General features: G+C 49.0%; 1 protein-coding gene across 1 annotated transcript in view; it reads right to left on the bottom strand.

The window, feature by feature from the left end:
* LOC137362545 (pyruvate kinase PKM-like) overlaps positions 1-12,136 on the bottom strand; it is a gene marked incomplete at its 5' end in the record, with an annotated part of 31,175 nt that extends 19,039 nt beyond the window's left edge. Inside the window, 5 exons of the mRNA XM_068026933.1 lie at positions 1,469-1,739; positions 3,293-3,479; positions 6,196-6,327; positions 8,983-9,074; positions 11,989-12,136. Of these exons, the coding sequence (XP_067883034.1) occupies positions 1,469-1,739; positions 3,293-3,479; positions 6,196-6,327; positions 8,983-9,074; positions 11,989-12,136 (830 nt within the window). The remainder of the gene's footprint in view (positions 1-1,468; positions 1,740-3,292; positions 3,480-6,195; positions 6,328-8,982; positions 9,075-11,988) is intronic.
* Between the last annotated feature and the right edge of the window lie 5 nt (positions 12,137-12,141).

Genomic DNA, 12,141 nt, shown 5'->3' on the forward strand with positions numbered 1-12,141 from the left:
GACCGTTAAACCCTGACTCACCCACCCTGACCGTTATACCCTGACCGTTAAACCCTGACTCTCCCACCCTGACCGTTATACCCTGACCGTTAAACCCTGACTGTCCCACCCTGACCGTTATACCCTGACCGTTAAACCCTGACTCTCCCACCCTGACCGTTATACCCTGACCGTTAAACCCTGACTCTCCCACCCTGACCATTACACTCTGACTGTTAAACCCTGACCCTCCCACCCTGACCGTTAAACCCTGACTCTCCCACCCTGACCGTTAAACCCTGAACCTCCCTTCCTGACTGTTATACCCTGACCGTTAAACCCTGACTCTCCCACCCTGACCGTTATACCCTGACCGTTAAACCCTGACTCTCCCACCCTGACCATTACACTCTGACTGTTAAACCCTGACCCTCCCACCCTGACCGTTAAACCCTGACTCTCCCACCCTGACCGTTAAACCCTGAACCTCCCTTCCTGACAGTTATACCCTGACCGTTAAACCCTGACTCTCCCACCCTGACCGTTATACCCTGACCGTTAAACCCTGACCCTCCCACCCTGACCATTACACTCTGACTGTTAAACCCTGACCCTCCCACCCTGACCATTACACGCTGACCCTCCCACCCTGACCGTTAAACCCTGACCCTCCCACCCTGACCGTTAAACCCTGACTCTCCCACCCTGACCGTTAAACCCTGAACCTCCCTTCCTGACAGTTATACCCTGACCGTTAAACCCTGACTCTCCCACCCTGACCGTTATACCCTGACCGTTAAACCCTGACCCTCCCACCCTGACCATTACACTCTGACTGTTAAACCCTGACCCTCCCACCCTGACCATTACACGCTGACCCTCCCACCCTGACCGTTAAACCCTGACCCTCCCACCCTGACCGTTATACCCTGACCGTTGAACCCTGACCCTCCCACCCTGACCATTACACTCTGACCCTCCCACCCTGACCGTTAAACCCTGACCCTCCCACCCTGACCCTCCCATCCTGACGGTTATACCCTGACCGTTAAACCCTGACCCTCCCACCCTGACCATTACACTCTGACCCTCCCACCCTGACCGTTAAACCCTGACCCTCCCACCCTGACCATTACACTCTGACCCTCCCACCCTGACCGTTAAACCCTGACCCTCCCACCCTGACCGTTATACCCTGACCGTTATACCCTGACCCTCCCACCCTGACCGTTAACTCTGACCCTCCCGCCCTGACCATTACACTCTGAACCTCCCACCCTGACCGTTAACTCTGACCCTCCCGCCCTGACCATTACACTCTGACCCTCCCACCCTGACCGTTAACTCTGACCCTCCCGCCTTGACCCTCTCACCCTGCTCACCACTCACTGGCCGACACGTGCTTGCATGCTGAACACTCACACTAGTCCTACATGACTGACCGCTTGCCCCAACCCCACCACGTTGACCCCTGACCCCGCCCCATTACCGCCGCACTCCCTCGTGATTCTCGATCTTGCTGATGATTTTGATGTCCTTCCCCTTGTCCCCGAGGATCTGCCGGATTGTCCGAACGTCGTCTCCTTTGCGGATGAAAGAGGCAAATATCATGTCGACCCCAAGCTCCAGGCCGAAGCGCAAGTCCTGCACGTCCTGTTCGGACACGGCCGGGAGGTTGAGGGCCGCCTCCGGCAGGTTCACCCCCTTCCTGCTGCAGAGTGTTCCCCCATTCTCCACCTCCGTCAGGCAGTAATCCGGCCCTGGACAGACAGCAAGTAGACAGCAGGTCAGAGGTTAGGGGTCAGGACTGTGGCAGCTCAGGGTCACTGTGTCCAACTCAGAGTGGCTAACCACATCTCTAAACCCAAATTCCCACTCACACCATTCAACCAATCAGGTGTCAGTCATGGCTCCATTGGTTGCACTCTGGTGAGTCAGAAAGTCCCAGGTTCAAGTCCTACTGCAGCGACTTCAGCAGAATATCCACACCGGCAGATTCACAAATCACTGGGAGTAGCAACACAGGTTAATGAGGCTGTAAAAAATGCAAACCAATCCTGAGGACTCATTTCCAGAGGAAAAGAACTGAGAAGTAGAGAAGTTATGTTTAACTTGTAGCGAACCTTGTTTAGACCACACTTGGGAGTCCTACAAACAGTTCTTATAGGGGCATAAGAGTATAGAGGCATGGCAGAAGGTGCAAAAATGATATACAAGGATGATACCAGAACAGAGAGGTTATAATTCCCAGGAAAGACTGAGCAGACTGGGGCCCTTTTCTGTTGAAAAGAGAAGGCTGAGGGGTGACCCGATAAATTAAAATTATGAAAGGGTAAACAGAGAGAAGATGCTTCCTCTTGTAGGCAAAACAAGAACAAGGGGGCATCAATATAAGACAGTCACTAATAAATCCAATGGGGAATTCAGGAGAAACATCTTTCTGACTCGAGGAGGCAATAAGCAGCGGATCCTTACAGCAGCAGAACCAGTGCCTGCGGAGACCAAGGGTGATGGTGAGAATGAGAGAGCAATACCATTCAGTGTCTGCCTCCCCCACCTCGGAGACCCCCACTCTCTGAGACCCCCACCACCCCCCCCCACCCTCCGAGACCCCCACACTCTCCGAGACCCCCACACTCTCCGAGACCCCCGCCACCCCCCTACCCTCACCATGATCCCTCACCGTGATCCCCACCAGCCTCCAAAACCATCCCACTCTCTGAGACCCCCACCACCCTCTGAGACACCCCCCCAGCCTCCGAGAGCCCCCCACTCACCGTGATCCCCACCACCCTCCGAGCCCCTCGCCACTCTCTGTGACCCCCCTCACCCAATTTCTGTTACTCCCCCCTCACCCACTCTCTGTGACACCCTCCTCACCCACTCTGTGACCCCGTCCTCACCCACTCTGTGACCCCGTCCTCACCCACTCTCTGTGACCCCCTCCTCACCCACTCTCTGTGACCCCCTCACCCAATCTCTGTGACCCCCCCTCACCCAATTTCTGTTACTCCCCCCCTCACCCAATCTCTGTAACCCACTCTTCACCCACTCCTTGACCCCCCCCACCCACTCTCTGTGACCCCCCCCCTCACCCAATTTCTGTTACTCCCCCCCTCACCCAATCTCTGTAACCCACTCTTCACCCACTCCTTGACCCCCCCCCCACCCACTCTCTGTGACCCCCCCCCCCTCACCCAATCTCTGTTACTGCCCCTCACCCACTCTGGAACAGTCAGGCTGATGCCCTCTGCCCGACATGGCTCCAATGCCCGTCGTCATGGAAACAGCTCGGGCTCCGGGGTAAACCTACCGATCTCTGTGATCAGGAGTGCGATCAGACCATCATCAATGAAAATCTTCCCGCCCACTCTCACCACTTGTGCCAGGTTCTTGTAATCGATCCATACCAGCTGCTCACTGCACTGCTCCCTCAGGCTCCAGTCAGTGGTCACTTTAACCTCTGACCCTTTCAACAGCTCCACCTCCCCGCCCTCGCTCTGCAACAGAAAGGTCGAAAGTTTGGAGTCACACAGGCCGACACACAGCCTGTCTCAACACCCACTAAACCCCTCGAGAGCAGAAAACATGAAGAAAGACAGCAGAACTGAGTGAAAGAATAATGGGGCTCGGTACATTTATTCTATATATAAACCACCCGAACCCCTCGATTAGATTCCAGTCTGTGACTCACTCCCAGGTATCTGTTATTCTATATATAAACCACCCGAACCCCTCGATTAGATTCCAGTCTGTAACTCACTCCCGGGTATCTGTTATTCTATATATAAAGCACCCCAAACCCCTCGATTAGATTCCAGTCTGTAACTCACTCCCGGGTATCTGTTATTCTATATATAAAACACCCGAACCCCTCGATTAGATTCCAGTATGTAACTCACTCCCTGGTATCTCTTATTCTTTATATAAACCACCCGAAACCCTCGATTAGATTCCAGTCTGTGACTCACTCCCAGGTATCTGTTATTCTATATATAAACCACCCGAACCCCTCGATTAGATTCCAGTCTGTAACTCACTCCCGGGTATCTGTTATTCTATATATAAAGCACCCCAAACCCCTCGATTAGATTCCAGTCTGTAACTCACTCCCGGGTATCTGTTATTCTATATATAAAACACCCGAACCCCTCGATTAGATTCCAGTCTGTAACTCACTCCCGGGTATCTGTTATTCTTTATATAAACCACCCGAAACCCTCGATTAGATTCCAGTCTGTAACTCACTCCCGGGTATCTGTTATTCTATATATAAAACACCCGAACCCCTCGATTAGATTCCAGTCTGTAACTCACTCCCTGGTGTCTGTTATTCTACATATAAAACACCCGAACCCCTCGATTAGATTCCAGTCTGTAACTCACTCCCTGGTGTCTGTTATTCGATATATAAAACACCCGAACCCCTCGATTAGATTCCAGTCTGTAACTCACTCCCGGTTATCTGTTATTCTATATATAAACTACCCGAACCCCTCGATTAGATTCCAGTCTGTAACTCACTCCCGGGTATCTGTTATTCTATATATAAAACACCCGAACCCCTCGATTAGATTCCAGTCTGTAACTCACTCCCGGGTATCTGTTATTCTATATATAAACTACCCGAACCCCTCGATTAGATTCCAGTCTGTAACTCACTCCCGGGTATCTGTTATTCTATATATAAACCACCCGAACCTCTCGATTAGATTCCAGTCCGTAACTCACTCCCGGGTATCTGTTATTCTATATATAAACCACCCGAACCCCTCGATTAGATTCCAGTCTGTAACTCACTCCCGGGTATCTGTTATTCTATATATAAACCACCCAAACCCCTCGATTAGATTCCAGTCTGTAACTCACTCCCTGGTGTCTGTTATTCTATATATAAAACACCCGAACCCCTCGATTAGATTCCAGTCCGTAACTCACTCCCGGGTATCTGTTATTCTATATATAAACCACCCGAACCCCTCGATTAGATTCCAGTCCGTAACTCACTCCCGGGTATCTGTTATTCTATATATAAACCATCCGAACCCCTCGATTAGATTCCAGTCTGTAACTCACTCCCGGGTATCTGTTATTCTATATATAAACCACCCAAACCCCTCGATTAGATTCCAGTCTGTAACTCACTCCCTGGTGTCTGTTATTCTATATATAAAACACCCGAACCCCTCGATTAGATTCCAGTCTGTAACTCACTCCCGGGTATCTGATATTCTATATATAAACCACCCGAACCCCTCGATTAGATTCCAGTCTGTAACTCACGCCCGGGTATCTGTTATTCTATATATAAACCACCCGAACCCCACGATCACATTCCAGTCTGTAATTCACTCCCGGGTATCTGTTATTCTATATATAAACCACCCGAACCCCACGATCACATTCCAGTCTGTAATTCACTCCCGGGTATCTGTTATTCTTTATATAAACCACCCAGAACCGTTCGATTAGATTCCAGTCTGTAATTCACTCCCAGGTCTCTGTTATTCTATATATAAAACACCCCGAACCCCTCGATTAGATTCCAGTCTGTGACTCACTCCCGGGTATCTGTTATTCTATATATAAACCACCCCGAACCCCTCGATTAGATTCCAGTCTGTGACACACTCCCGGGTATCTGTTATTCTATATATAAACCACCCGAACCCCACGATCACATTCCAGTCTGTAATTCACTCCCGGGTATCTGTTATTCTTTATATAAACCACCCAGAACCGTTCGATTAGATTCCAGTCTGTAATTCACTCCCAGGTCTCTGTTATTCTATATATAAAACACCCCGAACCCCTCGATTAGATTCCAGTCTGTGACTCACTCCCGGGTATCTGTTATTCTATATATAAACCACCCCGAACCCCTCGATTAGATTCCTGTCTGTAACTCACTCCCGGGTATCTGTTATTCTATATATAAACCACCCGAACCCCTCGATTAGATTCCAGTCTGTAACTCACTCCCGGGTATCTGTTATTCTTTATATAAACCACCCGAACCCCTCGATTAGATTCCAGTCTGTAACTCACTCCCGGATATCTGTTATTCTATATATAAACCACCCCGAACCCCTCGATTAGATTCCAGTCTGTAACTCTCTCCCGGGTATCTGTTATTCTTTATATAAACCATCTGAACTCCTCAATCGGACGACCTTTCCCCACCCCCCAACCCCAGTTCTCCTGGAGATTACTCACTCCTTTGACGAGTCCGGTGCGGATTTCTGGTCCCTTTGTATCGAGTGCGATGCCTACGATCCTCTGGTAGAGTGGGTTGGAGGAGAAGCTATTTGCAGCTTGTCGGATGTTTCTGATGGAGCCAGCATGATACTGGTGGAAACAGGGAGGGAGAGAGTCAATCCCCAGCGGAGGAGCAGAAAGAGCAGGAGGAGGAGGGCAGGGCTGTGGGGAGGCAGAGGAGCAGAGAGTTGGGTTAACAGGAAAGGACAGACTCGGGTATCAACCTGTCCCCATGCTCCCACCCCTGCCCCCAGCAAATCAGGACGTTATCCAGTGGGCAGCTTGTGGGTGGCAGTTGGATTAAGGAGCCCCATGTTACCCCCGTACCTCAGCCAGAGTCAGTGCCCTCTGAGGAGGTGAGGAAGCAACAGGGATAATTTCACAGAAAAGGGAGACTTTGTCTCTATATATACACACATAAACACACACAAACACAAAAACAAACACACACACACACAAAAACACAAACACACACACACACAAAAACACAAACACAACACACAAAAACACACACGCACACACTCAAAAAGCAAACACACACACACAAAAACACACACGCGCACACACAAAAACACAAACACAACACACAAAAACACACACGCACACACTCAAAAAGCAAACACACAAACACAAAAAAACAAACATACACGCACAAAAAACAATCACACGCACAAAAGCAAACACACACACGCACAAAAACAAACACACACACGCACAAAAACAAACACACACACGCACAAAAACAAACACACACACGCACAAAAACAAACACACGCACAAAAACAAACACACACGCACAAAAACAAACACACACACGCACAAAAACAAACACACACACGCACAAAAACAAACACACACACGCACAAAAACAAACACACACACGCACAAAAACAAACACACGCACAAAAACAAACACACACGCACAAAAACAAACACACACACGCACAAAAACAAACACACGCACAAAAACAAACACACACGCACAAAAACAAACACACACACGCACAAAAACAAACACACACACGCACAAAAACAAACACACGCACAAAAACAAACACACACGCACAAAAACAAACACACACACGCACAAAAACAAACACACGCACAAAAACAAACACACACGCACAAAAACAAACACACACACGCACAAAAACAAACACACACGCACAAAAACAAATACACACGCACAAAAAACAATCACACGCACAAAAGCAAACACACACACGCACAAAAACAAACACACACACGCACAAAAACAAACACACACACACACAAAAACACAAACACAACACACAAAAACACACACGCACACACTCAAAAAGCAAACACACACACACAAAAACACACACGCACACACTCAAAAAGCAAACACACACACACAAAAAAACAAACACACACACGCACAAAAACAAACACACACACGCACAAAAACAAACACACACACGCACAAAAACAAACACACTCAAAAAAACAAACACACACACGCACAAAAACAAACACACACACACAAAAAAACAAACACACACGCACAAAAACAAACACACACGCACAAAAACAAACACACACGCACAAAAACAAACACACACACGCACAAAAACAAACACACGCGCACAAAAACAAACACGCGCACAAAAACAAACACACGCGCACAAAAACAAACACACACACGCACAAAAACAAACACACACACGCACAAAAACAAACACACACACGCACAAAAACAAACACACACACGCACAAAAACAAACACACACACGCACAAAAACAAACACACGCACAAAAACAAACACACACGCACAAAAACAAACACACACACGCACAAAAACAAACACACACGCACAAAAACAAATACACACGCACAAAAACAAACACACGCACGAAACAAACACACACACGCACAAAAACAAATACACACACACACAAAAACAAACACACACACGCACAAAAACAAACACACACATGCACAAAAACAAATACACACACGCACAAAAACAAATACACACACGCACAAAAACAAACACACACGCACAAAACAAACACACACACGCACAAAACAAACACACACACGCACAAAAACAAACACACACACGCACAAAAACAAACACACATACGCACAAAACAAACACACACACACACAAAAACAAACACACACACACAAAAACAAATACACACACACAAAAACAAACACACACACGCCCAAAACAAACACACACACACAAAAACAAACACACACACACAAAAACAAACACACACACACAAAAACAAACACACACACACAAAAACAAACACACACGCACAAAAACAAACACACACGCACAAAAACAAACACACACACACAAAAACAAACACACACACGCACAAAACAAACACACACACGCACAAAACAAACACACACACGCACAAAAACAAACACACACACACACAAAAACACAAACACAACACACACAAAAACACAACTGGACAGGGAGTTAGTTGAAGACGGGATTGGGTTCAGCTGTGATCCCCTCCATAGTTGGATAGCCGGCACTTACTAACTGGATTCGTACATCTAGGGAGAGTGACTGGCATCCGAAGAGCTGAGGGTCAATTCCTATTGGGGGCACAGGGGTGGGAGTATTCTCAGATTGAAGGACGGGGCAGTCAGTGTTGATCCCCAGCAGTCGGAGAAACGAGCAGGAATAGACAATTCTGTAATCCTATGTCCTATTTTCAGGTCAGCTCATTCCGCGGGCTGAGCAGTCTCACCTCGTGAGACCCATGGGAGAAGTTCAGTCGAGCAATGTTCATTCCAGCTTTTATCATTTCCTTAAGGGTTTCCACAGAACGAGACGCTGGGCCTGTAATCAGAGAGAAGTGGCAATCATTACAGGCACACCAGAGATGGTCATTACAGACCCACCAGTGACTACCATTATAGGCCCACCAATGAATATCGTTACACTCCCACCAGTGACAGCCATTACACTCCCACCAGTGACGGCCATGACACTCCCACCAGTGACGGCCATTACACTCCCACCAGTGACGGCCATTACATGCCCACCAATGATAGTCATTACAAGCCCACCAGTGATGGTCATTACAGGCCCACCTTCCTTTCCTTCCTTTTTGGCCTCCTTGTCTTGAGAGACAATGGGTAAGCACCTGGAGGGGGTCAGTGGTTTGTGAAGCAGCGCCTGGAGTAGCTATAAAGGCCAATTCTAGAGTGACAGGCTCTTCCACAGGCGCTGCAGGTAAAATTGGTTGTCGGGGCTGTTGCACAGTTGGCTCTCAACTTACACTGCTATCTTTTTTCCTGCCAACTGCTAAGTCTCTTCGACTCGCCTCTCTTTAGCCCCGCCTTTATGGCTGCCCGCCAGCTCTGGCGATCGCTGGCAACTGACTCCCACGACTTGTGATCAATGTCACAGGATCTTAATGTCACGTTTGCAGACGTCTTTATAGCGGAGACATGGATGGCCAGTGGGTCTGATACCAGTGGCGAGCTCACTGTACAATGTGTCTTTGGGGATCCTGCCATCTTCCATGCGGCTCACATGGCCAAGACATCTCAAGCGCCGTTGGCTTAGTCGGGCGTATAAGCTGGGGATGTTGGCCGCCTCGAGGACTTCTGTGTTGGAGATACGGTCCTGCCACCTGATGCCAAGGATTCTCTGGAGGCAGTGAAGATGGAATGCGTTGAGATGTCGCTCTTGGCTGACATACGTTGTCCAGGCCTTGCTGCCATAGAGCAAGGTACTGAGGACACAGGCTTGAAACACTCGGACTTTTGTGTTCCGTGTCAGTGTGCCATTTTCCCGCACTCTCTTGGCCAGTCTGGACATAGCAGCGGATGCCTTTCCCATGCGCTTGTTGATTTCTGCATCTGGAGACAGGTTACTCGTGATGGTTGAGCCCAGGTAGGCGAACTCTGGAACCACTTCCAGACTGTGGTCGTCCTGTCTCATGATGTTTGTTTTTTTGAAACTGATGGTTAGGCCAAATTCATTGCAGGCAGCCGCAAGCCTGTCGATGAGTCTCTGCAGACACTCTTCTGTGTGGGATGTTAATGCAGCATCGTCAGCAAAGAGGAGTTCCCTGATGGGGCCTTTCCGTACTTTGGTCTTCGCTCCAAGACGGGCAAGGTTGAACAAGCTGCCACCTGATCTTGTGTGGAGGAAAATTTCTTCTTCTGAAGACTTAAGCGCATGTGAGAGCAGCAGGGAGAAGAAGATCCCAAACAGTGTAGGTGTGAGAACACAGCCCTGTTTCACACCGCTCAGGTTAGGAAAGGGGTCTGATGAGGCACCGCTATGCTGAATTGTGCCTTTCCTTTTGTCATGGAATGAGGTGATGATACTTGGTAGCTTTGGTGGACATCCGATCTTTGCTAGTAGTCTGGAGAGACCACGTCTGCTGACGAGGTCAAAGGCTTTGGTAAGATCAATGAAAGCAATGTAGAGGGGCATCTGTTGTTCACGGCATTTCTCCTGTAGCTGTCAAAGGGAGAACAGCATGTCAGTGGTGGATCTCTCTGCTCGAAAGCCGCACTGTGCCTCAGGGTAGAAAGACACGCTCAACCAGCTTCTGGAGTCTGTTTAAAACGACTCGAGCGAAGACTTTCCCCACTATGCTGAGCAGGGAGATTCCACGGTAGTTGTTGCAGTCACTGCGGTCACCCTTGTTCTTATAGAGGGTGATGATATTGGCATCGCGCATGTCCTGAGGTACTGCTCCCTCGTCCCAGCAAAGCAGTTCATGTAGTGCTGAGAGTATAGCAGGCTTGGCACTCTTGATTATTTCAGGGGTAATGATGAACAGCCAACAAAATTGGAGCTCAGTAACGCCATCGATTCTCTAGCCAGCAGAAAAGCCCCTGGAAAGGACAGGCCAACCAGTGATGGTCATTACAGGCCCACCAATGACGGCCATTACAGGCCCACCAATGACGGCCATTAGAGGCCCACCAGTGACGGCCATTAAAATTCCCAGTGATGATCATTACAAGCCCACCAGTGACTGTCATTACAGGCCCACCAGTGGGAATCATTACATTCCCACCAGTGGGAATCATTACTCTCCCACCAGTGATGGTCGTTACAGACCCAGCAGTGACAACTGTTACAGGACCACCAGTTATGGCCATTACACTCCCACCAGAGACGGCCATTACAGGCTCACCAGTGACGGCCATTACACGCCCACCAGTGACGGCCATTAAAATTCCCACCAGTGACGGCCATTAAAATTTCCACCAGTGATGATCATTACAGGCCCACCAGTGATGGTCATTACAGACCCAGCAGTGACGGCCATTACAGGCCCACCAGTGATGGTCATCACAGGCCCACCAGTGACAGATATTACACTTATACAAGTGACAGTCATACACTCCCACCAGTGATGGTCATCACAAGCCGACCAGTGATGGCCATTAGACTCCCATCGGTGGCAGTCATTACAGGCCCACCAGTGACGATTACTACAGGCCTACCAGTGAGTATTACTACAGGCCCACCAGTGACTATTACTACAGGCCCACCAGTGACTATTACTACAGGCCCACCAGTGACGGCCATTACAGGCCCACCAGTGACAGTCATTACACTCCCACAGTGAGAGTCATTACATTCCCACCAGTGATGGTCATTGTAGACCCGCCAGTGATGGTCATTACAGATACACCCTGACGGAGTTGAGAGAGTTTCAGTTGCGGTATTGTGCAGTGACCACTGCCTGAGCCCTGAGCCCATGCACTGGCCAAGTGCCTACCAATGGTGCAGATAATGCTGGTGTTCCGGGCACTAGTGGGTTCAGAGTCGATGTCGAGCAGGCAGAGGTGCTCGAGGAAGCTGTCTGCCAGTGCTGCATTCAGCTGCTGTTTCTGGATGAAGGCGCTGCCCAGCTCATGGAACAACTGCTCTA

The sequence above is a fragment of the Heterodontus francisci genome, unplaced genomic scaffold (assembly GCF_036365525.1).
Source record: "Heterodontus francisci isolate sHetFra1 unplaced genomic scaffold, sHetFra1.hap1 HAP1_SCAFFOLD_2098, whole genome shotgun sequence".
In the NCBI taxonomy this organism is placed as follows: Eukaryota; Metazoa; Chordata; class Chondrichthyes; order Heterodontiformes; family Heterodontidae; genus Heterodontus; species Heterodontus francisci.